Below are 17939 nucleotides of genomic sequence, written 5' to 3'. Positions count from 1 at the left end.
GCCGGAAGTTGCTTTATTTGGCCCGTGTTTTTCGGACCATATTGAATCTGACTGAAATCATCAGTGCATTAACACATAAACATGACTGTCTTTGTCTGAATTGGAGTGAAGGTTTGCTTATTTGTTTCATTTTTTTGAACTTGATAGTTTTGTACCTATTCATAAGCTGATGATGAGAGACAACACATGTTTGAATCACTACATCTGAAATATGTATTAGAAGTAGCTTTTATGAACAGAGGTGGATACCTTTTACTGTATTCATACAACTCTAGCACAGTATTGTCTGTTATGATTGGCAGTAGTTCTTGAGGCTATTGAATAAGAGTTTTTCCTAGTACCATATGCAGAAGACAGTACGTGGATATCGAAATCTATGGATGCTCAAGTCCAGTTAAATACAGTGACATAGTAAAATGTCCCTTACATAAAATGGCAAAATCAAGGTTTGCTTTTTGGAATTTATATATTTTTAAAATATTTTCAAACCATGGATACTTGAATCTGTGGATACAGAGGGCCGACTGTAATTAGACCTGGGACCACATGTGCTGTTACAGTGAGCTGTGGCCTTTCCTATAAAATAACTTGAAGGACCCATTACTCCTGTGGAAACATGGGACGCTTATTGGGCGAAGTTGCTTGCAGTGGGTGTGTTCATAAATGTTTTTCCTGAGTAGTCATATTTGAGGTTGAGTTTCCCTTATCTGAAATGCTTGAGACCAAAAATGTTTGGGGGAGCGGATCTGCAGGAACCTCCACCCCCCCCTCCCTCTTCTCTTCTCCTGTCAAATTTGTTACAGTGGTGGAGCAGTGTCTCCTTGAGAACCAACTTAGTGGGCACTGGACATGTGATTAAATCCCCTTTACTCACAGGCAAAAGTGGACTGTTGGCAGAAAGTTTTGTTTTTGAAGGTTTTTGCTTTTCTGGACAAGGGAGCTTCAACCTGTATTTTAAAATACATTTTTTTTATTTCTTACATTGAAAATGTGATGAACGTCATAATTATGAAAGTTGCAGGATAAATATAACCGTTTTTCAAAGTTCATTTCAGTTATATTTCTGCTATTGGCTATTTTAGTTGCCTGTACTTTATAACCTTCAGACATTCTTATTACTCTTGAATCTAAACAAGATGCTGTACAATGACAAAAAACCTGATCATTGCTTTCTTATAGGAATGTGCACAGTACTTCTTGGAAGTAAAAGATAAAGACATAAAGCACTCGCTTGCTGGATTGTTTGTAGAAATTCTCATCCCTGTTGCTGCTGTAAGTTAATTATGTTTTTCTACAAAAATTCTGGTTGGGATGTAGGGAGTAAGGAAGGTTTTGTCCCCCTGCCTTCCCCCCTCCCCAAATATGGCTTTGAGATCATGGAAACAGTTTCCTTTGATACAGCTTTGAAGGATACATTCAGATTTTTGTGCAGTTCTACTGCAGTTAGTTACACTTGCCTCAAACCATAAGTTACACTGATAAACTGAAGTAAATCAGAGCATCGCTGCCTTCATAACTGATAAAATAGATAGCCCCCTTCTCTGTTTTGATGACCCTGCACAAAACCAAACCTATCTATTTTTTGTAAACTAGTCTTTAAAAAAAATTAAAGCAACTTGCTGTCTTGTATAAACTCTATACCATATTCTTCTATGGAATAAATGTGTTCATTTTGGGACTTCAGAAATTAAATTTTTCTGATGTTTGCCAACATGTGTACATTCTAGTTGATAACTAGGTTTCTAAAAAGATTGTTAATTAACGTATGTGGCTTTAATTAGTCTTTTACCTTTTATGTGCAATGATCTTTTCAGAAATTACTTACTGGTGGCAAAGTTTAGCCCAGTAAGAGTCTGGCGCTTGTATGCAGCCATTGCCATAGAGAGAAAAAGCATTTGATCCAAGCTATATTGTATGTCACCTTGATAGTAATTTAAAGGGGGAAAGACTAGCATTGCTCAGGGAAAATTAGGGAGATATTACATTTAAATAAGTGTTGTACTACTTGGATAAGACCTCTCCTCCATCCACTCAATCCCTGTTAGCATTTGGCATAATGGTCATGTAAGTGCAAAATTCTTACCAGGGTTATCTTTCTGCATGGTAAGCAAAAGTCAACATGCTTCAATGTTGCCTTACTTTTAAGCATAAATAACCTTCATTTTTTAATTAACTAGTTAAGTGTTGCAGCAGCATGACTGATTATATATTACTGTATATACTCAACTATAAGTCATGTGTAAGTCCTCATGTATAAGTCTAGGATAGGGTTGGGAGCCAAAATTATGGATTTTGATATGACCCTTGGATATGTTGAGAGTAAAATTTAGGGACATATTCCAAAGGAGCTAATGGAAGAAGGAAAAGAAAATAGTGCCAAAGAACATACAAAATTTCAGCAGACATAATTGTTTGTGCTCTCCCTAAAGTCTGGATGATTGCAGGGTGGTGGTGGTGTTAGTGCTTCCAGGAAAGATTATACTCTTGCATTTCATGAGCGGATAGTTCCTTTTTAAAATAAGAGTTAAAATTGACCCATCAATAAGTTGACTCAGGTTTTTTTGGGGGGGGGGTGTCAATTTTTTTATTAAAATTTCTAGATGAATGCATGAGTATATACAGTAATCTCACCCAAGTAGGAAGATTTCATCTCTGTGATGATGTGTAATGCTTGGTTCTATGACTCTTAATTCTTAGAAAATATTTTTCATTCCTGAATGTCCTTGTTCAGCTCTCTCCTTGAAGAGATTTATGTGTGTTTATTTATTTTCATACTAGGCTGTTAAAAATGAAGTGAATGTGCCATGTCTGAAAAATTTTGTGGAGATGCTTTACCAGACTACCTTTGAGCTGAGCTCAAGAAAGAAGCATTCATTGGTATTTAAGAAATATTTTCTTTAGGAACATTTTAATTAATCTGTTTTAATTTTAGAGTTCATGTGTGCAGTTCAGCATTGTGACTATCAGGGATAGCATATACCACAAGAATCTAGTTGAATACATGTATTGTTTATGTTATGAATATGATTACTTCTGATCTGTCATCTGTTTAAGTTTGTATTTTATATGTGTGTATGTTATATGTGTGTATGTCATTTTAAAGAAATAATAAAATATATTAAATAAAAAAAAGAATCTAGTTGGATATTACTTAAATCTGCTTGAATTACTAGGAAGTAGGGTTTCAAACTATTACTTGTGTAAATGCTAGCTGAATATAAATTGACTAAATTTGCTTTAATCACTGTAAAATAAAATTAATAGGCTGAGCATTATTAGATGAAAACTCTTTCTGATGGTTGCTACTTGTACCTAACCATGTAAAATTGTAAAGAGAAGTTAATTGTGAGATTATATTGTAGAATATACTGTCATTTTCTGCAGAGATGACCATAGGCCATTGTTTGAATTTTTCCAGCCTCTAGAGGTTAGGTCCCATGACAGGATAAGGGACTTCTTTAATGCCGCTACTCCACTTTTGTGACAACCCCCCCCCCTCCCGGGATACTACTATGGTGGTAAACTTGTTGTCTTTTCAGTGTGTGGAAGAGCTGAGAGCCTGTAGAGCTGAAGGGCAGGGTATAAATAATGTAAATAACTAACTAAATAAATTTTGCCTACAAGTTTCAGCATGTCAAGTCACTGGTTTTAATTTGCATCAGGTGGTCTGGGGAGTCTACTGTACCTTTATAACTTTAGCTTATTTTAGCTTTAATTACACCTCTGTTAACTTTTTATGATTCTTCAAAAATGTTGGTACTGTATTCATTTGCAAATTGCATGGTGCAGTTATAACCTGTGACCTCTCAGCTATTAAGAAATCTGCAGTGGCAAGATGGTGCAAGTGGATGGCATGTACTAGTATAGTGGCCCCTCCACATTCACTGGGGTTAGGGGTGAAGGACCCCCCCCCCACAGTGAATGTGGAAAACCCACAAATTTAAAAACAACAACAGCACTATTCCTTTTACCTGACAGAACACCTCTAGGAATTTCTAGATCCTCCAGTGCAACTTTGTGGTCAACATCTGTCAGAGGTTGGTCAGGGAATCATGCTGGAAGACCTACAAATGTCTTTTAAAAAGGTGTTTTCTCTAGGAACCTCTAGGTATTCTAGCACAACTTTATGGTCAGCTTCTCGCAGAGTTATGCTGGAAGACCTAGAAATTGTTAGAGAACATATTAATCAAAACCACAAATAATCAAATCCGTAGACAAAGTTGCAGATGTAGAGGGCCAACTGTACACTGTTTTTCCATAATAAACTAGGATTCCTATGGATCCTGTTTACTGTGTTGTTGGAACTCAGCCCATGAATGTGTGCCTTCAACCACTCTTACTTTCATTACAAGCTGAGGGTGGAAGGTTGAAGATCAAATCTGGTTTAAAGAGGGTTTTAAAACTGCTTACCAAACTGATTAAGTAGTCTTATTTTCACATACAAAAAGCCAGGGATCTTGGCATGTTAAACCACAGTGTGCGGTGCATGTACATGTGCATGCATTTCATTCTGCTATTTTGCTAGCTAGGTAAAAAAGCAAGACGGTGGATAGCTTATGTTTTGTCTGAACATTGGATGACATCTTGGAGAAATATTCATCATTATTTGACTTTGCCACATTTTACTATTACAGCCTGGAATTGAAATGGATTTAATTGACATTGTTACTGCTTGGTGTATAAAAGATATTCAACACTGTCAAAACATAAAATATGTGGTGCAAAAGTTAAATAAACAAAACCGAACTGGCCTTTGGTAGCAGAAGTGAATAGACTGTTGTGGTTTAAATAACCAGGATTCTTGGATCATGTGAGAACATGCCTAAAATATTTCACAACTTCCATTAAAAAGATAAATATTATCAATTATTTTCCTTTTCTTACAGGCTTTGTATCCATTGATCACCTGTTTGTTGTGTGTCAGTCAGAAGCAGTTTTTTTTAAATAACTGGCATATCTTCTTGCAGAACTGTCTGTCCCATTTAAAGGTAAGGAATATTCTTTTAACATTTCTAACAGAAAGCATTTTTTTGCTATTAGCCATCTCCTAACTGAGGTAAAGCTATTTCCAACCAGAGTACAAAATTGTTGTGTCTCTTGCCTAAGGGTTGGGCCTTTTGTTACAGGAGGTTGTTGTGGTTGTTGCTGTTGTGTGCTTTCACATCATTTCTGACTTATGATGGACCCAAGTGTACCTTGCCTTCCTGTGAGGATGAGAAAGTGTGACTTGCCCAAGGTCACCCAGTGAGTTTCTAAGGCTGAGCAGGGATTCAAACACTGGTCTCCCAGTGTCTCAGTCCAACACTCAAACCACTATGTCACACTGGTTCTAAAAAAATAGCAACACATTATTTCTGTAAGTTTATTCATTTAGGAATATAGAAACTATAAGCATGATCTTTTGATAGGGTTTTCCCTCCTTTATCTGGCAGCCCCCAGAACCACTTGGAACAAGATTTTTTGTAAGTAAGCTTTTGTAAAATACTCTATGAGGTAAAGAAGGGAAGGGAGTATTCCGCTCTTGCCAGTGCATGCCCAGAAGCATTTCATGCTCATTCACTTGGGTAAATTTAGGTTCACAACCAGGAAGAGGGAAGCATTCTCTGAAGTGAAACATGACAGTCTCATAGCAGAAAATAAGGTTTTGTAATGGTTCTTCTGATGTACACTTGATTTCTTTTGTGATTTCTATTTTATGATGTTATAAGGCAGGGGTAGGCAACCTGCGGCCCGCGGGCCGGATGCGGCCCGGCAAGGCCTTGGGACCGGCCCCAGCCCGGTCCTACTGCCGATTGCCGCCGGGGCCTTTGGGGGGCAATTGTCTATAGACGCCTCACAAACATGCATTAATATTAACATTTTAAAAAAAATCAGCCATTTTTTTCGTGTGTCCTCCATTTTTTTTAAAAAAGTGTCTTCCATTTGAAAATTTTTTCCTACATTTGTCCTGGTTTATTTATATATTTAATTATTATTTTTTGGCTTTGGCCCCCCCAGTTGTCTGAGGGACAGCAACCCGGCCCCCGGCTCAAAAAGATTGCCTACCCCTGTTATAAGGAGTAGCATAAGTGGAGTCATGAGGAGCAGAACACATGGCAATCTTGTAACACAGAATTATAGCATCTCTTCTTTGATACATTAATAAATCAATGCTGTTGTTATAGCTATGTGCATTCAAGTCATTTTCAACTTATGGTGACCCAAAGGCAAGCCTATCAAAAAGTTTTCTCGGCAAGATTTGTTCAGAGGAAGTTTGCCATTGCCTCCCCTGAGGCTGAGACCATGTAACGTGTCCAAGGTTACCTAGTGGATTTCATGGCTGAGCTGGGAATTGAACCCTAAATGCCAGAGTCATATCCACGATGACATGCTGGCTCTTGTAATCAATTTAATCAATGTTACATTGTAGATAAATTGGCAAACAGTTTAATAGGTTTCTGTTAGTGTTACATTGGATTAAATGGTTTAATTCCTGTTCATCCTGTTTCTTATGTTCATCTTGGTTATATTTGTGACAATGTCAAACCTGTGTCAGTGATTTAAATTGAAAATGAATATGAAAAATACATAATACAGCAGCCAGGTCTTTATAAGATTGCATTTACTCTCACATCATCTTATACTTACTTTGTCAAGGTTTTGTATATCTTTTGCCCATTTGCAGCTTTTCCCAATGTCTGCTTTTTATTTGTCTGTGTCTATCTGCTATGGAAACCTTTTCTGTTTAGAATATAGAGGGGAATGCTGATAACTTAGTTCTTTTTAGGGAATTTTATTCTGCTGGCAGTGGATTCATAAAGACTTCCAGTGCCAAAACTAGTAATCACACAGCATGTATTATACATTTAATATAGTTTTGTTGTCCTTTAACAGCATAACATTTTATTATAGGGCTCTGTTCAATAGAAATGTTTCATACTAGTTACAGTATTATTTATTTATTAGGATTTTATCTCAGAAAATCCTTCAGGCTAGGATTTATGACTGTTTATGATTTGTATTGCAATGTGCTAATACTTTAAAATGCTGAATTACTGTGAACTTAAACAACTATCTATTAAAATTTCACACTAAGTCCATGTTACACTATGCCCTTAGTTTTTAAATCTGTTGAATTCAAATTATCAGGATTGGGGAAAGGATAAGAGAAACAGTGGATAAATTACATCAGTTTGGGGGATCAGAGTCAGTAATAGAATGTTGAAGAGCTTTTAATGAAGGCTCATAGATATTGGCTTCAGGTATCATGCGTTTTATGCCATGTCTCCTGTTTTGTTTGGAGAGAGATTGAGACTAAGCCTGGAATCCATGCACTCTTTTGCTTAATCATCACAAGGAAAAATAAGCAACACCATAGGGAATTCTGGTTACTGAATGTGTAAAATCTTATTTACGCTGGTGAAATTTCAGTGGCACAGCATGGCTACACTTTATTGTGTTCTTTTTAAAAATTATTTATATCCAACCTCTCTTCTCAGAACAGAAATGATGATGATAGGATACCTTACAATATATAGACTGGCATCCAAATAGCTGCTTCAGTCAGTAACTTTTGAAATTTTTCTTTTTCAAAAATGAATTGCCATACCATTGAATGGGATGGCGATCTTGTGATGCTTAACACAATGGGCTGTTTGTTTCACAAAACTAGTTATTTGGATCTTTGGATGCTGGCCACAGATAATTACGCCTTTTAATGACTGTTATCCAAGTTCAGCATTCTTTAACCTGATTGCCAGAGACTGATGGTCAAAGCTAGAAGATAAGCGCATCTTACATTTAATGGATCCTTGCTGTGTCTGAGTTAGATTTCTGCTGAATAGAGCCCTAGTAAACAGCTTTTTGTTTGTGCTTTTATTTTTCATCTAACATGCATGTGCTTCCCATTCTCATGTTTGTTATGTTTTGCTGTCTTGCATTGCTTTATTTAGATGCCATCTAACAACAGTATCAGAAAACAAATAGAAACTCTTCAGGTGAGTTAATATGTTGTAATAGCAAAGTAAGAAATAGCTTTTTGTCTTGTCTGCTGTTGTTGCATTGTGTATCTTGTTTGATTCTGTACAAAACAGCAATACCTCTCAAGAAGCAATTGCATTAAGAGTCCTTATCTATGAAAGCTGAATTGCCAGTAACTTATTGGGGACTGATAGAACAAATACAGTTATAAACAAAATGCGTTCTTGTGGCAGTTATTTACAAACATTATCTACTTTCGGGGGGGGGGCTCTGAAAAATTTGTAAAACAGTTTTGGATTTTACCTTCAAATGGGCTAGAGTGTGTGAATCGTGTGCCCCTCCAAATATTGACCAACTGCCAGTTGCAAAAATTACAGAGCTGTACTGGAAAGTATATATTAAGCTCTACAAGCAAAAGAAAAATCAAGTCCTCATATGCTTATTGATGGTTATATTTGATTCCTTTAAAAGGTTTATAATTATCTTGTTTTATAATGAACCCAATGTGTTTTGACCTTTGTAATACTGAATGACTTTCTTCAAGGGCTATACAGTCGGCCCTTCCTATATGTGGATTTGCCATCCGTGGATTTGAGCGGGTGGCAAACCCGGAAGTTGTTCCCAATGGCGGCGCACGTGTACACGCCGCCATTGGGAACAAAAATCCCTGGCCTCCCCTCCTCTCCTCTCCTCCCTTCCCTCGCTTCCCTCCCTCCCTCTTACTTACCTTTTGGTGCCAGTGCCACGGGTAAAGCCAGGTGGCGGTGGCAGAGGCCAAGCTTCGGTCTCCTCACCGCCGCCATGGAAGGGCCCGATGGTGGTGATGGAGGCCTTTTGGCCCAAAAAGCACCCCCACTGGGCCTTTCCCACGGCGGCGGCAAGGAGGCTGTGCCTCCAGCTCCGGCACCCGACCTCCTTGATGCCTCCGCCGCCGTGGAAGGGCTGGATACCATTCGGGACCCTCTCCCACATAAGAGAAAAAAGGTGAATGCTCAAGCCCCATTCAAATGAATGGGGCTTGTGCCTGTGGCAGCGGCAAATGGGACGCGCTGCTCTTTGCACCCACCGCGCTCCTGCGCCACTTTGAACATATGCTCAAAGCCATGTATAACGGGGACGCACTGTAGAAAGGGCCCACTGTACCTTGTCCTCCTGTCTGATCTATACATAGTAGGGTGGAATTTAAAGAAAGTGAAGCAATACATGTGTAATACTTATGGTAATTAAGAAGGAGAAATGTTTGACATCATTGTGCAAATTATACTGAAGAATGAAATAGTACTAATCTCCTTTGAATCTTTGTACAAACCAGCAATAACTTTGGACTATCACTTTGGAACATGGGTGGAAATGATGCATTTCATGGGTCATATGCAACCCTTGGGAGATCCTGTGTGCCCCTATGAGTGCTTACTGGAAAGAAGATTGTTTATGAATGGAGAACAAATGCAACTTGTATTGTACAGGTCACAAACTAAAGTAATCTTGGTGTAGTTTTTCACTCTTCTGGCTAATGTAACACAGAGAAGAAAATGGCAGTAGAGAATGCTCAGAGAAGTATGCCAGCTTTGATTAGATTTTTTTACATGAAAGTGGTGCACCTTATTCCTTCTGTTACTCAAGTGTTTTTGTACAGGGCCTGATAGTCAGTGTGGGCTTTCTAGCTACTCTAGCCCCCAGCGCTTTCTTAGTGTCTCTGGTTTCTTTTAAGAAGTGCGCAAAAGTGGCACTAAGGTTCTGGGCCGAGATGGGGATTTGAGATGCCTTCAGTGTTTAAGCAAGTCCCATATCACTGCCTCTTGTGTGCACTGTATGATGTTCATACTACAGGCCAGATACAATAGAGAATGCCTCCTTAAAGTTCCCCTGTTTGAGCAGGCCATGAAACCACAATTACCTGTGTGTCATTAGCAACCTTCAACTTCAAGAGACGCAGCAGACCCTCAACATCAATCTTCAGTTTCAAAGAAGTTGAAGTCAAGTATGGAGAAGGTGGCTTCTGTCCTGATAAATCAGTTCCTCTAAATGAAAGTCCACAATTATGGGTGTATAGATGGAGACCATCTATACGCCCACTAAGAAGGCCAGAGACAGTACTGGAAATAAATAATCTCATCATCCATTAACTCTTGGTAGCTCTCTTGAGACTGTTTGACCTAAGGCACATGCATAAGAGGTAGAGATAGAAAGAACACTCTTTGCCTTGGCCTTCTTCTTTACATTAGGCTGAAGCTATGGCTTTAGCTTTTTGTGAAGCCATAGTCTCTCGCTCCCTAGCTTTTCCGAAATAGTGTTCTGTTGTGACAGAGAAACTCTCCATTCATGATAAGAGGTCAGGCGACCATGTTTCAGAGGGAGAAATACAGAAGTTTTCTTTACTTAGTGTGGTGACTTGGGGGCCTTTCCCTGGAGCCCTTGGCGCCCTGTGCGTGGCCCTTTACTCCCAGGGAGTCCCCTCTTGTCACACTTTCCCCTCTAGGAGCTCCTAGATCTCCATTCTCACTCCCTGTTGAGCAGAATGGGACCCCTGGAGTTCCTATGTCGCGCTGCCACCACTCAGTGAATTAATTCCTTCCCCCACACACACTGAGACTTGTGAGGAATAGAGAGAGAGAGATCTAGTTTCAATAGCCGAGTCTAGGCACGTGTATAGGAGTATAGAGATAGCAGATGCTTTTTAAGAAAGAAGTTTATTTTAAAAAGGGATAGAATAGGATAGAAAGAATTTATAACACTCTTGCAAAGCCTCTTTGCCTTGCAGGTCAAAGAACATAGTTACAGAATTCATTCCAGACAAGCCATTGTTGAAAATAACAAAAGGCCTAAACGCACTAGCTAACACATTCCTAACTACTCACAGAAGATGGGATTTGTAGTCCTTTTGAGTTCCTGGATGCAGGGAGGGCCCCCTGGCCTCTCGACCTGCATTCCCCTGGGTCTGTGCCTTCCAGACTCAAAGAGACAGCATCTGGCATCCCCCTCAGAAGAAGATCAAGGGAGAGACAAAAGACCGCATGGCTGCACAAGTCCTTTTAAAGATTTCCCATAGAAAGTTCTTGAATCTCACGGTCCTACTCTCTGATTGGTCCATTAGACCTTACATCAGCTATGCTGTCACAGCTCATTAGCATGTGATGTCATCTCTCATTAGCATGTTCCTCCTCCCAGATTAACCCTTTGTAGTTCAGGAGAAGTTCCCAGATGATTGGAGACCCAGCCATCACACTTAGTGATACAGTTTCTCCTTTTCCAGCCTTAATCTTGATCTGAGAGAAATCTCTTCTGGGAATTCCACTTCTACATCAAAACTGAAACCAGTACTGTTTCAGGTCACACTCTTATTTGGCTTAGACACTGATTTGGCTTCTTCCCATCAATATTACTGAAGCAGGTGACAACGTTGATCCCATCCATAGAGTATCTATAGCTGACGACACAACGAGTACTATAGATACAGATCTTCTTCTTGGGAATCCTGTTATTCTGAGGTCAGCTCTTCCAATGGCGATAATTGTTCTGAGCATTATACTTGCTACTATTGGGCGGGGGGGGGGGGGGGACAGGAATAAATTTCAAAGCAATTCAAGATGAGAAAGTAAGAGGTGGTCTTGGTCTCCCTAATCTAAAATTATATTACCACATGTGCTGTTTGACTAGCTGAAAGATTGAATCTAAAAAGGAATAGGGTATTATAGTTAGAGGATTTTGATTTTCTTTTTGGATGGCCTACTTATATTTGTTATAGTAAAATGAAGGTCAACAGGAAATTCAATAATAATTATATCATATGGATCTTATTAAGGATCTGGATAAAATATAAACCTAGATTATGTAGGAAACTACTTTTATGAGCTTTGCTGCACAAAGCTTTGTCCAAAAGGGAAAAATCAAAGCATCTGGTTGGGTAGCTTATGAAGAAATATTGTGGTGTGATGGTAATAAAAGCAGATTGAAATCTAGAGTGGAGCTAGAAAAACAAGGACTAAGATGGTATTTACACAGACAGCTGTTTGAAAGATATAAAATGGATGTAAATGTGGATGGATTAGAAAACTAGATATCTGACTTTGATAAGATTATGTGTTTGGAGCATAATCACACTATCACCAAACAGTACACATTAATGTTCAATAATTAGGAAGTACTCGTAAGAGATAATATGATCAAATGGGCTTAGAATATAGGCCATACAATACAGTTGGAAGAATGAGCAAAAGTATGGACTAAGAGTATAAAATTCACCTTGAATTAAAAGAAAACTGGTATAAAATGTTTTTCAGATGTCAAGTTAACTAAGCTATACGAAGGCCAGAGTAATAAATGCTGAAAATGTACAGCCAATGAGAGTACTTTTTTCTATGCCTGGTGGATTTGTGAAAAGGCTAAAATGTTCTGGACCCAAATAAATAATGTAATTTTAGAAATCTTAAAGATAAAGTTGCAGTTAAGATGGGAATATTAAAATAATGTTATGTGAAATGTAAATTAGTTTCTGCATAGTAATAGATAACATGCTTCTGTAAATCTTTCAAGTCATTTGGAAGTCTTGGTCAACACTGTTGCCCATCCCATCCACTTCCAGCAAGTTAGAGACACTACAGGGTAGATGATTCAGTCATTCCTCCTCCAGGGTGGCATTTGAAGCCTAATTCTATCATTGTTGAGAGCTTCACACCATCTTCATTCTACACCTGCAGACAAGGACAAGAAGCTTGATGCTATGAGGAGAAAATTCTACTGTTCGACTGTTCTCATCTTACATGCGGAGCCTACAACCAACTCCTTTGGGAAAAGATGACACCATTTTAAAATAATCTCAGGGACAAAGATTGCAGAGTGGCTCTCCTACAGTTAGCACAGAAGCTGGCAAGTCATCAGATCATAACTGCATGATACGTCGCTGACTGGGGTGAGGGGGGGCCAAGTGATGGCCAGGGCAGTAGCTCTCCATCACCATGCTTGGCTTCAATCACCAGGTCTTTCTTACCAAGCCCGAATGGCCATAGACGATGCTGCCCCATTCAATTTGGAGACTGAATCCAGGTTGGAACACACTCATAAAATGCAGTCCACAGTGATGAAGTTGGGCTTGAATCTTTTTGTGCAGTCTTCCTCCCGGTTTCAGTATTGAGGCCATAAGTATGGACAGTACTCAAAATGGTCATACATTCCACTGAGATTCCAGTGCAACTATCAAGCATGTCCACCTATCACTCAAAAACCACTGCTTCAGGCCAAATGTTCAAATCTGGACAGATGAAGAAGGAGCCCCACCTCAATGGCTGAGTATCAACACTACACACCACTGTCCATCCTGAACAACCTGGAGCCTTCATCCACCTGGAAGTTTGGATTCTGAAAATGAAGCTGACTTACCACAGGTGGGCCCTCCTCCAGCTCAGTCTGACAGACACTTAAGTGATCCAGAGGAAGAGGTGGTTTGATAAATAATACCTCAAGAAAGGAGAAGGCTGTGGTATCTTGAATAGACCCAGTCCCTCCCCACTCTCCCACCCACAGGGGAAGTGAGAGGCTACGTGTATGCAGCAGGGAAATGCCTTCCTGAAATATGGTCTGCAAGGAAGATGGGTTGAGCAGCCTGGGTTTTTCCCTCCTGGTTACTGGAAACAAATGGAATTTCTTTCTGAAGCCTGTGTTTACAGTGAGACCTTACTCTATGATTTACAAGCCTGGACTTTTTCCTTGACCTTGTTTTTTGCTACTGTGGACTGTCCATAATATTTATGGCTCCTGACCTTTGGACTGATGGATGTTAGATTCTGCTGGTTTCTTTGGCTTCTGAACTCCTGGCACCCTTCCTGCTCGTGTAACTACAGTACCCTTCATCATGCCAAGGTCTCAAGTTTTTGTCACAATGGATGTGTTGGGATGGGGTACCCATCTAGAATTATTGTGAGAGGTCTTTGGTTGTCAGAAGACATTGTTTTCATGTTACTGTTCTGGAATTGTTGGCCATGGGGGGAAAAGTGTTTCTTCCCTCCAAGACTATTGAGAGGCAAGGCATGGCAGAGGCTTGGACTGGATGGCCCTTGTGGTCTCTTCCAACTCTATGATTCTAAGTGTTGACCAGCAACACTATAGTCATGCCTTACCTAAACAGGCAAGATGGTTCCTGATCTCATACCCTTCTTCGCTGCACAGTTCAACTTTGGGAGTGGTGCTTTCAGATATACATCTCCATTTTCACTGCCCATTTTTCCAGAGAATAAAACATCCTTGAAAATGCTTTCAGTCAAATCATGCATTCGAACCATGAGTGGACACTGAAGCCCATTTTTCAGCAGTGGTGTGTTCCCCGGCTAGACCTTTTTAGTTCAGATCAGAATGCCCCATGTGCAGATTTCTGTTCATCGATACCTCAGGGCAGATTGGGAGGAGATGCCTTACTTTTCACTTAGCCTGGACTTATGCTATTTGCTTTCCCTATGTTCCTTCTTCTGACCAGAGTCATTGCCAAGTTACTTCAGGACCAGGCAAGATGCATCCTGATCACCTCATGGTGGACAAGACAGCTGTGGTTTACCCATCTTTTTCACCTATACCAATGATGGCCGAGTCCGACACCCTGATCTTGACACTCTCCATCTGTCAGTATAGAGGATCCTACCCTAGATGCCCTATCGGTGGCAATGAGAGAGGTTATCATTGATACCTTCGACCAGACACTCTTACGACTACAAGTGGAAGAGATTAGCTGACACCTTCTGCAGTTGATTGATATTGGTTGAAGCTACTGTTTCACATGTGTTGGACTTTTTTTACTTTCTTTGTCAAATTAAGGCCTCTCTTTCTCTTTGATTTGTTGTTACTTGGCTGCAATTTCAGCACGTTTTCGGTTTCTTGGTAAGACTTGTTTTATACATCCTGCCGTTAAATGCTTTTTTATCTAGTGTTTTGATCAAGGACATTTGCCGTTCAGCTACCTGGTCCCAGCCCATGACTTTTACTGTATTTCTCATTATAGAGTGGACTTGCAGTCTTGAGTTTGGTAAAGCTGTACTTCATTCATTCCTTAACTGATGGTACTGATTGAATACTATCTCTGCAACACATTCCTGAATAGCTTTGAATCCAGCCTTATTTTGGGTACTGTTGAATGCTACTTCTGTACCATATTGCTGAATGCCTTCGAAGGTAGCCTTACTTCAGTATTGTGTTTTACTCTTTTGGGGGCTCTATCTTCCTTTGAAACTCTGATAATTCTGTTGGAGCAGGGGATTGTTGTGTTTGTTGATCATATACATGTTTTTCAGTAAACTTTGCACTAATAGTCCTGCCTCCTACTTCTTGTAATTTGCTAGTCTCCCATCTGTGTAAGTCACAGAGACCACAAAGAAGAGGGACAAGTTGCATACTTGTAACTGTAGTTCTTTGGGTGGTCATCTGTGAATTCACACACACACACACACACACACACACACACACACTCCTGCCCTCATCATATCTTGCTGGCTCACATGGATGGCAGCATTGGCATCCTATGGAAGTGGAGGATTTCAGCGGGGGCCCCGTATATAGGTCTGCCAAAGGTGGGCAAGGCTACCTACCACCAAAATTCTTCAAAATATGCAAGCAGTCCTTTCCTTTTGTGCTGATCTATGACTGTAATAAATTATTGATTGATAGATGGCTGGAAATTAAAGCTTCTTAGTTCTTACTACATCTTTTGCCAGAGAAAGTTATAGTTAATTATAGAAACATAAGAGTTAGAAGAGAACATAAGGGCCATCCAGTCCAAGTGATAGTCATTTGGAAGTGGTCCTATATTGGTAAAAAATCCTAGGAAATATGTATGGCTTCATCATTGTAGGTTTTAAAAGAGGTTTAACATATTTATATTTCAGTGTGCATTATGCTAAGTTTTTAATGTATGAATAATGTAATTGTTACTAGTCATTTTAAGTGGTGGGCCTGTTGGTTTAATCTGGTGTTTTATACATTTTTGTATTTTGTTATGGAATTTTCTGTATATTGCCTTGTGAAGAAAATGTGACTTAAAATATGATTGGTATTTGTTTTATTGTATTGTAATATTTTGTAGTTTGCTGTAGTTATGCGTTAAAGAAGTGCTATTGAAATTGAATTGAGTTGACTGATGCAAATGAAGTTCAAAAATAGACAATGTTCTCAGACAAATATATGTTACTATGTTGATTTGCAACCATGATGTTATTACTGTAGTTTCTTTTGACTGAAGCTATTTATATTAGCATACTTAAATATATTATTTTTTGACTGAAAACCTGTTTGGGCATTAACATTTGTTTTAAAATTGTTTTTAACAGAATAAAGATCCCAAAATGTCTCGAGTTGCACTGGAATCATTATATAGATTATTATGGGTTTATGTTATTAGAATAAAATGTGAAAGCAACACTGTAACTCAAAGGTAAGTAGTTATACTTCAATATATTAAAGTATTTACCTTTTTACCAAATTAAATGGATTTTTGGTCCTATTTTGATAAAACAAAGTTTTAAATTTTAATACTGATTTTGAAATATTTTCTTTTACAGCCGACTCATGAGCATTGTATCAGCACTTTTCCCAAAAGGATCTCGCAGTGTAGTCCCTCGAGACACACCTCTGAACATATTTGTAAAAATTATTCAGTTCATTGCTCAGGTAATAACTCTTTGTATTATATTTCATTTTGATAGTACATTAAAAACTTACAGTAAGTGTTTGTTCCTCACCATCACCTCTGCTCAGAGTTGCACATGCTGGCTTCTCAGTTCTAGTAACACAGGTACCCCCATTAGATTCTTGTGCCCTGTTTTCCTCATGAAGTTCAGGTAATAGGTGGAAATCTCAGTTTATCATCTCAGCAGCTTGTGAGGTAGATAAGCTTGAGACATGCCAAAAGTTACTAAAGATGCAGGGTTGATGAGCAGAAGACTGGAAAATTAACTTTTTTGCCTGCAGACTATGTTTTCTGCATGCAAATGGTCCAGAACAAACTATAGAAATAATCCAGTTTGAGACTGCTTTAATTGCCCTGGCTCAGTGCTAGGGGATCCTGGGAATTGTAGTTTATTGTGGCACCTGTGCTCTCTGACAGAGAAGGCTAAATGTCTCACAAAACTACAGTTCCCAGAATTCCTTAGCACTGAGCCAGAGTAATTAAAGTGGTCTCAAACTAGATTATTTCTGCAGTGTTTTGGACCAAAATCTGTCAGTTTGATCAATGCAGGGATATGTTCTAGGATGCTTGCTTGCTATGTGTAGATGATAAGTATCAATGATGCCATATCAATTGAAGGAGAAGGGACTTAGGACATACCTGTAAAGAGATGAGTAGCAACAGATACCATATATCAGGAGGATATCATTAGTTGTCTTTCAGCAAAGCTTGTGTGCGACTAATGAATTTTTTACTGAAGAACCTCTGGATAAGCCTTTGGAAATCTCAGTGGTTTCACTCAAATTACTGTTTCTGTTTTTGCTCTGTGGAAAGAATAAAAACTACATTTTTCCTTAAATGGGTTTGTTTGCCACTAGAGTTAGCTGACAGAAAAAATTATATCCGTGTTAGTGTGACATAGCATGCTATAGAGCGCACTGAATTATTATTTTAATAATTCCCATTGAACTATGTAAGATGCTGGTACATTGGATTACGATAGAGTAAAAACATTCTTTCCAGAAGACGAACTGTGTTTAACTCAGTAATCATAGAAAACAAGGTTCTAATATCTCAATATGTAACAGTATATTTTACACTTTACAAAAGTCATGTATAGTTTACAGTGTACAAAGCTCATGTAGACATAATTTCCTCTAGGAACGCTTGGATTTTGCAATGAAAGAAATCATTTTTGATCTTCTCAGCGTTGGCAAATCTCCGAAAACCTTCACAATTAATCCAGAGGTAACTGGAGCTCCAAATCCTTATTCTTTTGTTTTTTATTTGTTTTCAGTATATAGTTATGAACACGTTTACAGTTCAAGATGTTTTT

General features: G+C 38.9%; 1 protein-coding gene across 10 annotated transcripts in view; it reads left to right on the top strand.

Moving 5' to 3' along the window:
• Positions 1-17939, top strand: part of FRYL (FRY like transcription coactivator) — a 184923-nt gene that overhangs the window by 79436 nt on the left and 87548 nt on the right. For 7 of the 10 annotated variants that reach the window (XR_006103949.1, XM_042466787.1, XM_042466786.1 and 4 more), the window contains 7 exons: positions 1180-1272; positions 2779-2877; positions 4887-4988; positions 7932-7976; positions 16266-16369; positions 16497-16605; positions 17765-17851. Coding sequence is in view for 9 of the 10 variants with exons in the window: in XM_042466787.1 (XP_042322721.1) it covers positions 1180-1272; positions 2779-2877; positions 4887-4988; positions 7932-7976; positions 16266-16369; positions 16497-16605; positions 17765-17851 (639 nt within the window). In the remaining variant the exon portion in view is untranslated. The remainder of the gene's footprint in view (positions 1-1179; positions 1273-2778; positions 2878-4886; positions 4989-7931; positions 7977-16265; positions 16370-16496; positions 16606-17764; positions 17852-17939) is intronic. The other 3 variants (XM_042466783.1, XM_042466785.1, XM_042466784.1) reach the window with 1 other exon arrangement.

Source organism: Sceloporus undulatus, chromosome 5 (genome assembly GCF_019175285.1).
Source record: "Sceloporus undulatus isolate JIND9_A2432 ecotype Alabama chromosome 5, SceUnd_v1.1, whole genome shotgun sequence".
Classification (NCBI taxonomy): Eukaryota; Metazoa; Chordata; class Lepidosauria; order Squamata; family Phrynosomatidae; genus Sceloporus; species Sceloporus undulatus.
The sequence above is the reverse complement of the archived record's forward strand: the minus strand, read 5'-3'. Positions and strand labels throughout refer to the sequence as shown.